This window comes from Crocodylus porosus, unplaced genomic scaffold (genome assembly GCF_001723895.1).
Source record: "Crocodylus porosus isolate Cpor-Errol unplaced genomic scaffold, CroPor_comp1, whole genome shotgun sequence".
Taxonomy (NCBI): Eukaryota; Metazoa; Chordata; order Crocodylia; family Crocodylidae; genus Crocodylus; species Crocodylus porosus.
In genome coordinates this window covers 10,693,212-10,704,905 of record NW_017728927.1, presented here as the reverse complement: position 1 = coordinate 10,704,905, position 11,694 = coordinate 10,693,212, and the positions used below count along the sequence as shown (strand labels likewise).

The following is an 11,694-nucleotide window of genomic DNA, read 5'->3' as shown; positions in this document are numbered from 1 at the left end:
TCCGGCCATGTGACCACCTGGTTGTCCTGGCAACCAGGCACCTGGGCTGCCTGGGTGATTGGCAGCTCTGCCAATCACCCTCACAATCACGGGGCCTCTATGTGACCCCGTGACACCCCATTATACCCTATGGCTGGATCTCTGAGGCAGCGCTGAAGCCTCGGTGCCACTTCGACCGGATCGAAGCGGGAACCCGGTCCAGAGCTCTGGATCAGATTGCTGGCATCCAAAGCGGCTGGATCAAATAGCTGCCTACTTGCACAGGCCTAATCCTAATTACAACTGCATGCAGATCTGAACACCTCATTACCGCAAAGACTGACAAACTGGATGGAGCTCAGACAACAGCAACATTAGTGGATAAGATCTAAGGAAAAAAAATCCCTGACAACTAAATCTGGATGGCTTTGCTATGCAATTCAAAAGAGGCTCAGTTAAAACAGAGTTTTTGAAAGATGTAAATACTGTTCAGAAAAGAATTAGGATGCCCCAAGGAAGATATAAAAAGATGTAAAGCGAGGACATTAAAAAAAAAGAAAAAAAGAAAATGGTTACAATGAATCAGAAAAATCTCTCACAATGAGATCTATTAGACTATGCAACAGCACTCCCAGACCAGATAGCACATGCCACTGGACTGTAAAAACTGTCCCAAAATAGTAAGGAGATGACAGAACCCATGATCACTTCCTGTTCCTGTGATTCTTTGGAGCAACAAGGCTTTAAAGCAGAAGAGTAAATTCCATGCATATGGCCACTATTTAGGAAGAAAGGGAGTTTTTCATGGAGATGGCTCCCAATATCAAACAACTCAAGAAAATTCCCTTAAGCACTAATAAGGGCTACATCCAAAAAGAACAGCAGCATTCAGAATAAATTAGTCTCTCTCAAATAAGGAACCTCAGAACCCAGCCTTTCAAAAAAGCAAGAGGTGGCTTGTCCAGCCAGTGGCTTTTCAAAACTGCCAGTAAAAAAAAAAAAAAAAAAAAAAAAAAGTGCAGAAACTGATCTCTTGCCTCTATAATTAGCAAGTTTCTCATTCTAATTACTGAATTGCTAATTTTGGTTCAAGTAGAGCGATATTACTGACAACTTTGCCATTTACACTCTAGAGAATCTTAAAATGCAATTCTTTAAAACTGCTTTTGAAGATGGTCTCACTTGCTTTCAGGTTATACTTCAATTCTCTTGACAGGATGTATTTTCACCTCTAGAATCTAAAATGCAGGAGACACTGACAGCATAGGTACAGGAAGATATTAACAGCAAAAAGCCTCCTGTTTTGGCAAGGTGAACTCAGAGGCGAAAGGTGCATGCCTTACCAGAGGCTCAGGATTCTACCTTACAGATTCTAAGTAGGAACTTTCCTAAATCTGGCAATCTTATTGTGAGTGGATGGGTCAGTGGATGAGACTGACATTATGAAAGCTGGCTTCGATTTGTTGTGCACCTGAGTGTACTTTAAGTGATTTAACTACATCCAATATTTAGTGCTCATTTCTGCTAAAAGCCACAAACAAGCTTCTGCTCTATGGGGTCTTTTGTCAGAATAGGTATGTAAAGAAAGCCATGTCAAATAAAAATAAGGCAGTGTCATCAGTGCCTTGTAAGACACAGTCTTGTCTACTTGAACTGCTCACTTGGGTGCCTTGGGTCACCTATCAAGTCGTTATTAACACTGCCTGAATAGCATGTAAAAATTAGCTTTCATAGTTTTACTTTCCAGTCTTTAATCTGTAGGATGTCCAAAAAAACCAGCATGGATAAGGAAGCTAGCCAGTGATAGATGTCTTGTTACAAAAAATTGGATTTTCATAGATTTATTCTCCTAATAGACTTTGCACCAAGTTAATCATGGAGATGATTCATATTTTCTCAGCTACAAAGTGTTGGTCTGAAATGAAAAGACTTTTAAATAGTTTTTAAAAGTAATTTTTCAAACCCCCAGAGTTTACAATTGACAAAACATTTCTGCTTCAGCTGCATAAAAGCGAGCAATATTATGACTGAAGACATCAACCAACCGTTCAGAATTTAGGAACTACCAGCAGCTGAAAGAGAGCAGTCTAGCCTCTCTCCACTGAGAGTCCAAGTCATTTTCAGGCTTGGAAAAATTTTAGGTTAGATGCAAAACAAAGCAATTTGCACCTTTATCCAAAAGCCAAAAGTAACATCAATATTTTATCAAGTGTGTCTTTAGTGGGAACTCACCACGGGTTACACATCATCTCTTTTTATACGATTTGGAAGTGACATGTAGTTAATTTTTAATTTATAAGCAAGCAAGTGTCCTGAAGTACTTGGGCAAAAGACAGTATAGAAACCCAAGGCAATTTTTGTTCTGTTAACCTCCTCCTCATATTCGAGTCATGACACTTCAGCAGACTACCCTAAAGAGAAAACAAAAAAAGTGACTGTGGTAAACATGAATGCATACCTTGGTATCCTGGGGTCATGCCATGTGCTAACTCCAGTCTGCGTGTGCAAAAAATAAACTTGTCCCTGTACCGTTGTCCTTTGTTCTATATAAAAGAGAGGAAAATATTAAAATATTCTTTAATTATTCTATATTTGGAATTATTAAAAACATGTAAACAGTTTCTTAAAGCTACATGCATATGCTTTGACAAAAGATTGAGATGGTGCTAGATGAGACTAACTGAGCCATCAAGGCTGCTACGTTTTTGATTACCTTTATCCAATAACTTTTTTATGATCTCAAATGCTGTTTTGATCAATTATCTTAACAGAATGTTTCATTAGCTGTTTAACACCTGAATTTAATTCTCTCTTAATTTGAGAGTACCTGGTTTCAAACTTTAACTTGTCTTCTACTATTTTTTTTAGCCTGGATCATTTATTCACTCTAAGATCTATATCCTCATTCTCCTAGGTAAGACTCTTCATCTCACCCTCTAAATTTTGTTTTTTGGGCTTTTTTATTATCTTAATTTTCTATTGTTTTTTTCCTGAACTATGGGGCTCAAACCCATACATAATGTGCCCATAGGAAAATAAAAATGACACTACTACTTTGAGTAGTAAGTGCATACTTCCTAGCAACACTTCCAAGGTTAGCCCTGGCTTTTCTGCAACAGCATCACACCACAAGCTCATGCTTAGTTTATGATCAGACCCTGTGCAAGTTTGGAGTGGCGGATTTCTATGTAGCCAGTCTTTAGCTTATTATTTAGTCAACCTCTATATAAACTATAGTTTATGCTGCTTATTTTACCTCCTTAGAGCAAGAAAGGAATTACATGCACGCAGGTATTGCACATATTAAGAGATGCAGATTGTATTTTATATCAAGTAAGAAAATGTATACATAAAGTCCTCTTATAGACTTGGCCAGATATAATGATTCTGGAAAACTCTTACCATAGCCTTCAGGTAGGTCAGGTGACTGATGACCGTGTGGTCTATTCTGAGGTGTTTGGACAGGACCTCTGATTTCAGGATTTCGAAGTCGTTGTGCCTGCAGCCTCTGATCCTGACTGGGGGATTCCACGAACCGACAATTCCCGCCACCAGCCGCACCAGTAGTATCTGTGTATGGTGCTGGTTCCTCCATAAAACAGCTCAGTGGCCTTCCAGGTCCAGAATCTTCATAAACTGTTCTGAAAGCAGAGACATGAATCAAGTTAACACCACAGTAGGTTAAAATACCTACTTTTATTCCTCTCCATGATTTGACTGAGCTGAATAGCAGCTTCTACATTCCATACTATGCCCCACATCGCTCTAGAGCCAATATCAAATCTTCAGAAGACTGATCATCACATCTCAGTAAGACTGACCAATGAAGGACGCATGATAGGGCTCTTTCACGAAATTCATCTACAACAGCATCCTAACACTTCCATTTTTATAATAAACCATTTTTTCTTAAAGAACTGGCTTGGTCAAGTTACTATTTATAGAATTCCTACTTTATTTTATTTGCATTAACTTTTCCACGTAAGAAAGAACAAAGACACTTTATTTAATATCTTAGTTTTGCTTTCTAAGAATCACCAGAAGATGCAATACTTACCCTTCATTTTCCAGCAGCCCTCGGCAATCTACAACAGAACCTCCTGTGCCTATCCTGTCTCGTGTTTGTAAACTGACTGAAACAGAAAACCAGAATTAACATTAAGACTTCTATACCATAATAATTAATATTTATGATGTTACAGAACCACTACAGGCGAGCTCTGGCACTCCAGGGTCTATCATTTAGTAATTGCTTCTATAAGCATCATTCAACATTCCTATATATTTTTTTTTTTTATAAGGAGGCTGTAACCAAATATGTCAGAGCTCCAAAAGTTGGACCAAGTCTTCTCCATCAATAATCTTGCCTAATATTTCTTTGTTATATAAATATAGGCATTTTTTTTATTCATGTGAGCAAAGCTTTATATCCCAAGAGTACCAAGTTCAGGATGAAACAGTTATTTACCACTAGATGTCACTATAATGAATAGTATTACCAGTTTTGCCAGCCATGCATTTTCAAGAGTTGGCAAAAGAAATAATGTGCTGTCCAAAATGTATTTTTGTATTTCAAAGTCATCTTTTATAGTCAATAATAGCATCATGTTCCTTCTACATATTACCTTGGCTATAAATGTAGAATAGATTTTCTCTGGAGAAAATTCACCTTAAGTAGCTATATTCAAACCACTGCCAAAATCTTCTGTTCATATTACTCCTATAAATTATCATCTTTACAATCACCAATTGGAAGAATACAATCTACACTGATCACGATGAAGTGATTTTCATATAAACTAATTTAGTCTGCATTCAACTATAGTTAACAGGACATCTCAGGATTGTTAGCACCAGAAATGCACAAAACAGTACAGAAACTGTATACGACTCTAGGACAATGGCTCTCAACTTTTTAGGCACCCCTGGACAGACTGGAGGCATCCCTTAGAAAATGCCAGTTCTTAATTTCCACTTCTTTTTTTTGACTGCAGAAAAACAACAGAGCAGTTTTTCTGCTGCAAAGAACTCAGAAAGATCACAACTATGGGTTTCATTTTCAAATGTCTGGGTTTACCTTGTGAATCACACTTGAAAACCTTACAGTGCTGAGATCCTTGAAAGAATTTCAAGGCATCTCAGGGTGGTATACACCCTACCTTATAAAAGAATCAGTGCTCAAAAAAAAATAGGTGTGAAAGATACCTGTAGGAAGGTTTTTCATTTTTTTTATTTCTAATATAGCACCTGTCTATATTATTTTCATCCAAGTAGACGGAAATTTAAACATAAAATATTCTTACCCACTATTTGGCCTCGTACTGCATCAGTATCTGTGGGATTTAGTTTGCATAGATCCAAACGCTGGTCTGCAAATAAAAAAATCAGTAGAAAAACTCAACCCAAGAAAATATTGAACTGAAGATGATAAAACTTCCTACTCACTGCTCAAATGTGCATCACAATGGAGTCTTGCAAATTATCTTTTTGAAAGTACACTAGATTGGGAACTATTCTTACATCCAGTATCTTTTAGTCGGCTGATGGCGTTGGAGAGGAGTCGGACACACCCCAGGAAGCCAGCTCCCTGTTTCTTGTGGATTTTCTTGTGGTTCCATATGCTGATAGTTATGGAATCCGTTTTCCCAACATATCTAGAGGAACACATATTAAGGGAATTCAAAACTGGATTCTTCATCACTCCACAAACATTATACTTTCCTCTATTCGGGAAGACTTCTACTGTCCTTTTTTTTTTTTTGGGGGGGAGGGGTTATTTTGGTCATACTACATTGTAAATAGGTAAACATTTATTATTTGACAGCATTATTAGTAAGTTTGCATGCTGCCATTTTAACATGCCGGTAAACTGATGATGCCCCAATTCTTGTGAATTGCAGATTACCTCATTAAAAGCTATGCAGCATATGAGCTCACTAATGTAAAAACATTTTTCTTAAACTCAGGCTTTTATTATTTTGAAGAAAATAATGCAACAAGGCGAATGCTTATGAATAGCATCACTGCAGAGACTTAACTAGATTTAATATGCTGTGTCTCCAATATGAAAACATGCTTTAAAGTCAAGCACTTAAGTAGTAAAATGTCCATAAAGAAAAAACTTCAGATTTGTTTTAACTGCAAGCGATTACAACAAAGTTAAACTTAACAAGCATGAGATGGAAGGAAGGTGGCTTGATTTTAAATGCATTTGATTTTCTGGTTGGACACCTAGAACATTTATGCAGAACAAATAACTCACAGATCGTAATGCTGGTTCCATTTGGGGTCCAACGTGTTCTTCACAGTGTCAGTTGAATGGCACTGGCCTGACCCATCTACTACTATTTTTGCAAATGGGTCAGGAAGTCCTGCAGAGGGGGAAAAAAAGATACAACAGGATCATATGCCTTGAAGAGATAGAAGAGAAAAAGAAAACCTGTTTCATCTATTGACAGAGCCAAGATGATACATGTGCATTACAAGGGTGTAAGAAGTTTCAGTTTTAAAGTGATCGACTTTTTAGTTATCTTACAGAAGGCTAATAACGTGGTCATCTCAAATTTGGCTGTTACACCCCTTTTTTGTGTAGATTTCCATTTCTTCCCAACCCTGCCAAGAGTTTTTAACATTCTTGCAAGAAAAATTTCCAATTTGCTACCCTCAATTTCTTTTAATAGCTTCAGTACAGACAATGAGTTCCTAATCAGATGTTTGGTTTCTCTTGTGATGAGAATTTACTCATGCTTCTAATCTATGGAGAATGACGGACTCATTTAAGATACAAATGTCACCTATTAAATTAACCATAGTCCAGTTAAATACATGGGTTTACACTGTAACTATACATTGCTAATCCACTACTGGGGCATGACATTTAGGCTCCAGCACTGGTCTGGTAATTTATAACCTTGACATGCTTTACGAAGAGTTCTTACACCACCTCTGAAAAATATTATTGTTCTTTTGTAAAAGGAACATAGTATGTCACAGTAGTGCCAGTCAGAACCAGGACTCGGGAATTCGTGTCCCCCGCCACTCCTGTGGCTAGGCTGCCTGTCTGTAAGAGTAACAGGAACCTAAGTATTAACGCAATGTTACTGGCAACCCTGAAAATAATCCCTAAACCTACCACAGTAAAAAATGACATGCACAGCACGCAAGACAATGATTTACTGTTTAAAAGACAAGGGTGAGAACAGCAGCATAAATTTATAGGGTTAGAAGTGACTTACTGAAGAAATCTTTCTTTGCAAGGTTCTTGGCACATAATACTGCAAAACAAGAACACAGGGTTATGACCTCTGAAAGCCTTGGTTTAAAATAACTTCAATAAACACAGCGATTATGGACCTCACATTAGAGCCTGGTCTCCATTTTACATTAAAAACGAACAAGTTAAATATGAGCACCGCCGTCTTCCTGCCCCCAGTGGTTTTGAGACTAGTATCACTTCTGGGTATATTTACAGAGAGGCAAAACCCCTGTTGCCTTGACCCTCCTAACTCCACACAAACCAAAAAAACGCCAAAAAACGTAGGCTGGCATGCATTACTGGCATTCTGTTAATAAGACCCCAAGCCCAACTTGCGGTAAGCGCCTTTCTAAGTATGGCAGCTTTAGCAAACTTCCCAAGGCAGAAAGTTCTTTCAGTATGTGATCTGAAAAGGGCTTGCTTCTCTTACTCGAAATCAACACATAGGGACGTAGATCAGCATCCTTTATTCAAGTCGTTGTTACTATACTAGGATTTTTTTTTAAACCTTTGAATGTGGCCTCCTACCGATCCCAATTTACTCCACTGCAATCTGCTGGCAAATTCAGTTTCTTGCACGCAAAGATATTCTGACATTTCACAAAACGAGATGAAAGGGAGGAGGAAGTGCACATCGCAAGAGCCCTACAGCAGTTTTCAAATACAAAATTCTTTTTGCCCTAGATATGCCAAAGTGCTATGCAAAAGAAGACTGACAAAAGGCAGCAAAAGTTCTCCATCGCTGTCTTGAAGGGCCACGATCAGACAGGATTTCTGTCTTCCCAAATCTATAGGAAAGGAGACTACCTCAAAACGAGGTCAAGTGGAAAGGCTAGGTCTAATTATCTCCATTTCTGAAAGGCTACCTTCTATAACAGACTCCAATCCTTATTATGCTATTAAAGTAAGATCTTTCCAACATCTGGCTTCAGTTCCAAAAAGTTATCCAACATTTATTAAACTTTTGTAACAGGAGTTAAGTCTAATATTAATCTTACTATCTTAAAGTTAGGTATTACACCTTGGCTCACAGAAGACAACTAGAAAACAGTGTTTAATTTATGTAACACTACTTGTTGAAAATGTTCCCTTTCTGCCTAGATGACACTTCATCAAGATGCTCATGTAATTTTTAAGCTCTCTTTTTTTTTTTTTCTTTTTTTTAAAATCAACAATCCCTCTCATCCCTAGCTCATCTTGAGGCTAAGAGGTTCCTCTTGCACCCCGAATCATCACTGGAAGCATCACTTTTCCCAGTCTAATCTCAGAGAAGAAGTGGCAGGAAAAGCATCTCACCAAGTCTGTGTTTGTATAGTCCTTTTGTTTCTTAGAGGCTCTGCTACCTGCTTCTCCCTCGACCGGGGTGGAAGAGAAAAAGGCTACCAAAGAACCACTATGAGCAAAACCAGCACTGCACCAGCTCATAATGATGTGGGAACCAAGTGAAGCAGTCCAAACTAATTTGCCATTCAACCTGAATGAGCAGCAAAAATAAAAATCGGTTTTAAATCCTTTGCTTAGCAACAATTAAAGAAATAGCCATTTAAATAGTTTTTTATTGGTCTTTTTTTTTTTTTTTTTTTTGAATTGCCAGACTGCCTGATCACAGAATCCTTCATTCATAAACCTTATTTCTGCTTTGGAAAAAAACAGAGAAAAAACATAAGAGAATAAATATATGGGGGGAGGGGAGGAGAGTACCAGTGGGCTGAGGGGTGGTGAAGCAGACTCGTAAGTGTCACACTAGCTGAAATGTCTATTTTAAGAAGTCCCCTTAAATAATGGAGTTTTTCAGCCTCTTACCACGTTTCCCAACTAGAATTTTTGAAAGCAGAAATAGGGGGAAATTTCCAAAACAAGGCAGAGCCCTACACATAAATCTCACTGTTAAAGTGAATTAATGCTAACCCCAATTTTGGAGTGTTTTCTTGTAGCTACCTATTGGTAACAGCTTTTGAATGAGAGTTACTGCAAGCTCTTTAGCTATTAAAGAATTAGATTCAAATTATTTTTACCGGTTTTGGGTCTGCTGTAGTTGCCGACTGCTGCCAATTTTAGTTGCAAACTGTGAAACCCTCAATTTTAGGTTAAAAACTATTATTTCTTTCTAGTAGCATAAAAATGCTGTCACATAACAAATAGCCAAGAAGGCTTTACAGAGCAATCTCAGCAGCCGGCCTGCCAAAGCTGTGTCTTTGGCTCCATTCCATTATTTGCACACTAAACTCACTGAAGCAAAAATACTTTCAGCTGCCCTGTCAATGGGTTTACTTTAAAAAAACAAAGACATACACACAGAAAGTGCTCTTTAGATTTATAAATGCACGTAAACAGATACATGACAAAAGGTGCTCCGGGAGCACTGTGGTAGGAATTGGTCCTGGTGATACCTGCCAGACTTTCATAAAGTGCACTAACACCCATGAAGCTTTACTGGCAACTGGCACTACTCTGCTCCCGGGTTATTTTTGTGGGTTGCAACATTATAATGAGGTTTACTGCTTGTGGTGTGGAAAAAAAAAAATCACTGCATTGGCTGCAAAAATGCAGGGGGGTGGGGGTTAAGCATGCCATACTGGCTGCTTGCCTGCTGCCTTTCAGATTCTGGTTCAGTTGCATACAATGGGGCAGATCCTAATGCACCTATTAGGGAACTAGACGGACGTAGGCATCTACGTGTGATCCTGTTGCAACCTGTTGGAGTCTCTGAAAACCCATTAGTGCATCTATTTTTGTAACATGCTGTCATCTAAGCCTTAAAGCTAAGTCATAAAAAAGCAGTGAAGAGTAGGAAGATCCACCCACCTTTTGTATTAACAGGTTTTCAGGGACTAGAGCAAAGTAGAATAAGATCACATTTCCATGCCTAATAGGTGGAGTAGGATCTGGTCCAATATTCTTTACTTTCTGTTCAGCCGTTGTGTCATCTTGAGGAGCACTTTTATATGCATGCCACAAAAGCCTTTATATCTAGAGGGTAATATTTATTAATGGTTTGGGGATCATTAGAGATTAAATGCTGTTTAAGTACTTGCCATTCGTTACCAGGGGTGACATCAAAGGCCAGCTGCATAAAGCATGACTGCAGAAGCATATCTGCTAGGAAGGAAGGAAGGTTTGTCTTTTTCCTCAATGTCAATGCTCACTTTAGAGACATCTTCAGTGTAGAAGTAACTTGAGTTCCTACACCCAACGTGGTCCTCTTGAATTAGCTACACTCAAGAGAGAGTGCCCACAATGCAAAATAATACGAGCAGCTGCATCTTTGGTGCTGGTGTGTGGCACTAAAACTTGGATCATCTTGCAGGATTCACAGGCACTGTCATAAGCTGAGTCACTACGATTTCTTCCCCCACTGAACTTGCTTCTCTGACACAAAAGAATTATGGGAAGGCACTGGAGGACCTGCAACTAGCTTGGGCACTAGCCTGCATCCATGCCAGAGGAATCATGTTTGCATTTTAGCCACCCCCTCTTCCTCGTCTCAGGCCAGCCAACTCAAGTTAACAGCACAACTGCAAGTCAAAGCAAGGCTTTGGGTGTGTGGACAGGGCTTGAACTGGGAGCATCCAAGTTAGTGTTCAGGTAATGTCTGCAGAGAAAAAGCAAGCCTTCTGAGAATGCTCCTTCCTCTCAAGTATTATAAGATACTAGCAGAGCTGTACTGGTCACCTCTGTTCTTCCCCTGGCCATAGCAGGTTGTCACAAATGTATTTTTGACAGCATTCCAGCAGACGCTCAGCTCCATACTATGCTCAATGAGCCATCAGTCCAAACTGCTAGGCCGGAGGACTGAGAAACAAACGTTTTCAGGTGAACTTCTCTCTCTCACATTAGCACTTCAGTTGGCCATTTCTATTAAAAGCATCAACATTTTTAGTGATGTTGCTGTTTGGGTTCTTGTTTGTACAAACTAGTGAAAAAGCTTCTTTAGGAAATGGGAGAAGCTGACATGGGAAACAGAAAACCCTACCAAACAAATGATGCATCATAATTAATGCCACATGTCAGTCAAGGGCAAAAGGCTGCAAACTAGCCGAGATACTATTTCTGTATTTTGAAGACTTCACATCTGCTCTAACGTTTCCAGAGGGCATATAGTATGCAACTCCCAAACACAGTGAATATGCCTACATGAGATGCTTTACAGTGCAGTAGAGACGATTACTGAGCAGTAAGCATCCATGTCTACACATGCAGATGCTCACTGCACAGTAACTGGCTTTAATCGCAAGGAAATTTGCTACCTGCAAATGCAAGTAGCAAATTTACTCGAGATTAGTAATTGTGCAATAGTGCATGTGTATGTTAGAAATGGAGTATTGTTAGAAATGCACAGCTTGCATCTTGCACCTGATAAGAAAGAAACACTGCCAAGGACTTTTTTCCTTGCCCAGCCTTGCCACAGCTTTTCTTATACTAAATCGCAGACTCTCCCCCAGCTTCTCCCTAGCCTTTCT

General features: G+C 39.0%; 1 protein-coding gene across 1 annotated transcript in view; it reads right to left on the bottom strand.

Moving 5' to 3' along the window:
* The window catches only part of SMURF1 (SMAD specific E3 ubiquitin protein ligase 1), a gene marked incomplete at its 5' end in the record, with an annotated part of 55,598 nt that overhangs the window by 17,002 nt on the left and 26,902 nt on the right, over positions 1–11,694 (bottom strand). The window contains 7 exons of the mRNA XM_019542149.1: positions 2,438–2,522; positions 3,382–3,620; positions 4,037–4,112; positions 5,283–5,348; positions 5,500–5,633; positions 6,242–6,350; positions 7,215–7,253. Coding sequence (XP_019397694.1) covers positions 2,438–2,522; positions 3,382–3,620; positions 4,037–4,112; positions 5,283–5,348; positions 5,500–5,633; positions 6,242–6,350; positions 7,215–7,253 — 748 coding nt within the window. The remainder of the gene's footprint in view (positions 1–2,437; positions 2,523–3,381; positions 3,621–4,036; positions 4,113–5,282; positions 5,349–5,499; positions 5,634–6,241; positions 6,351–7,214; positions 7,254–11,694) is intronic.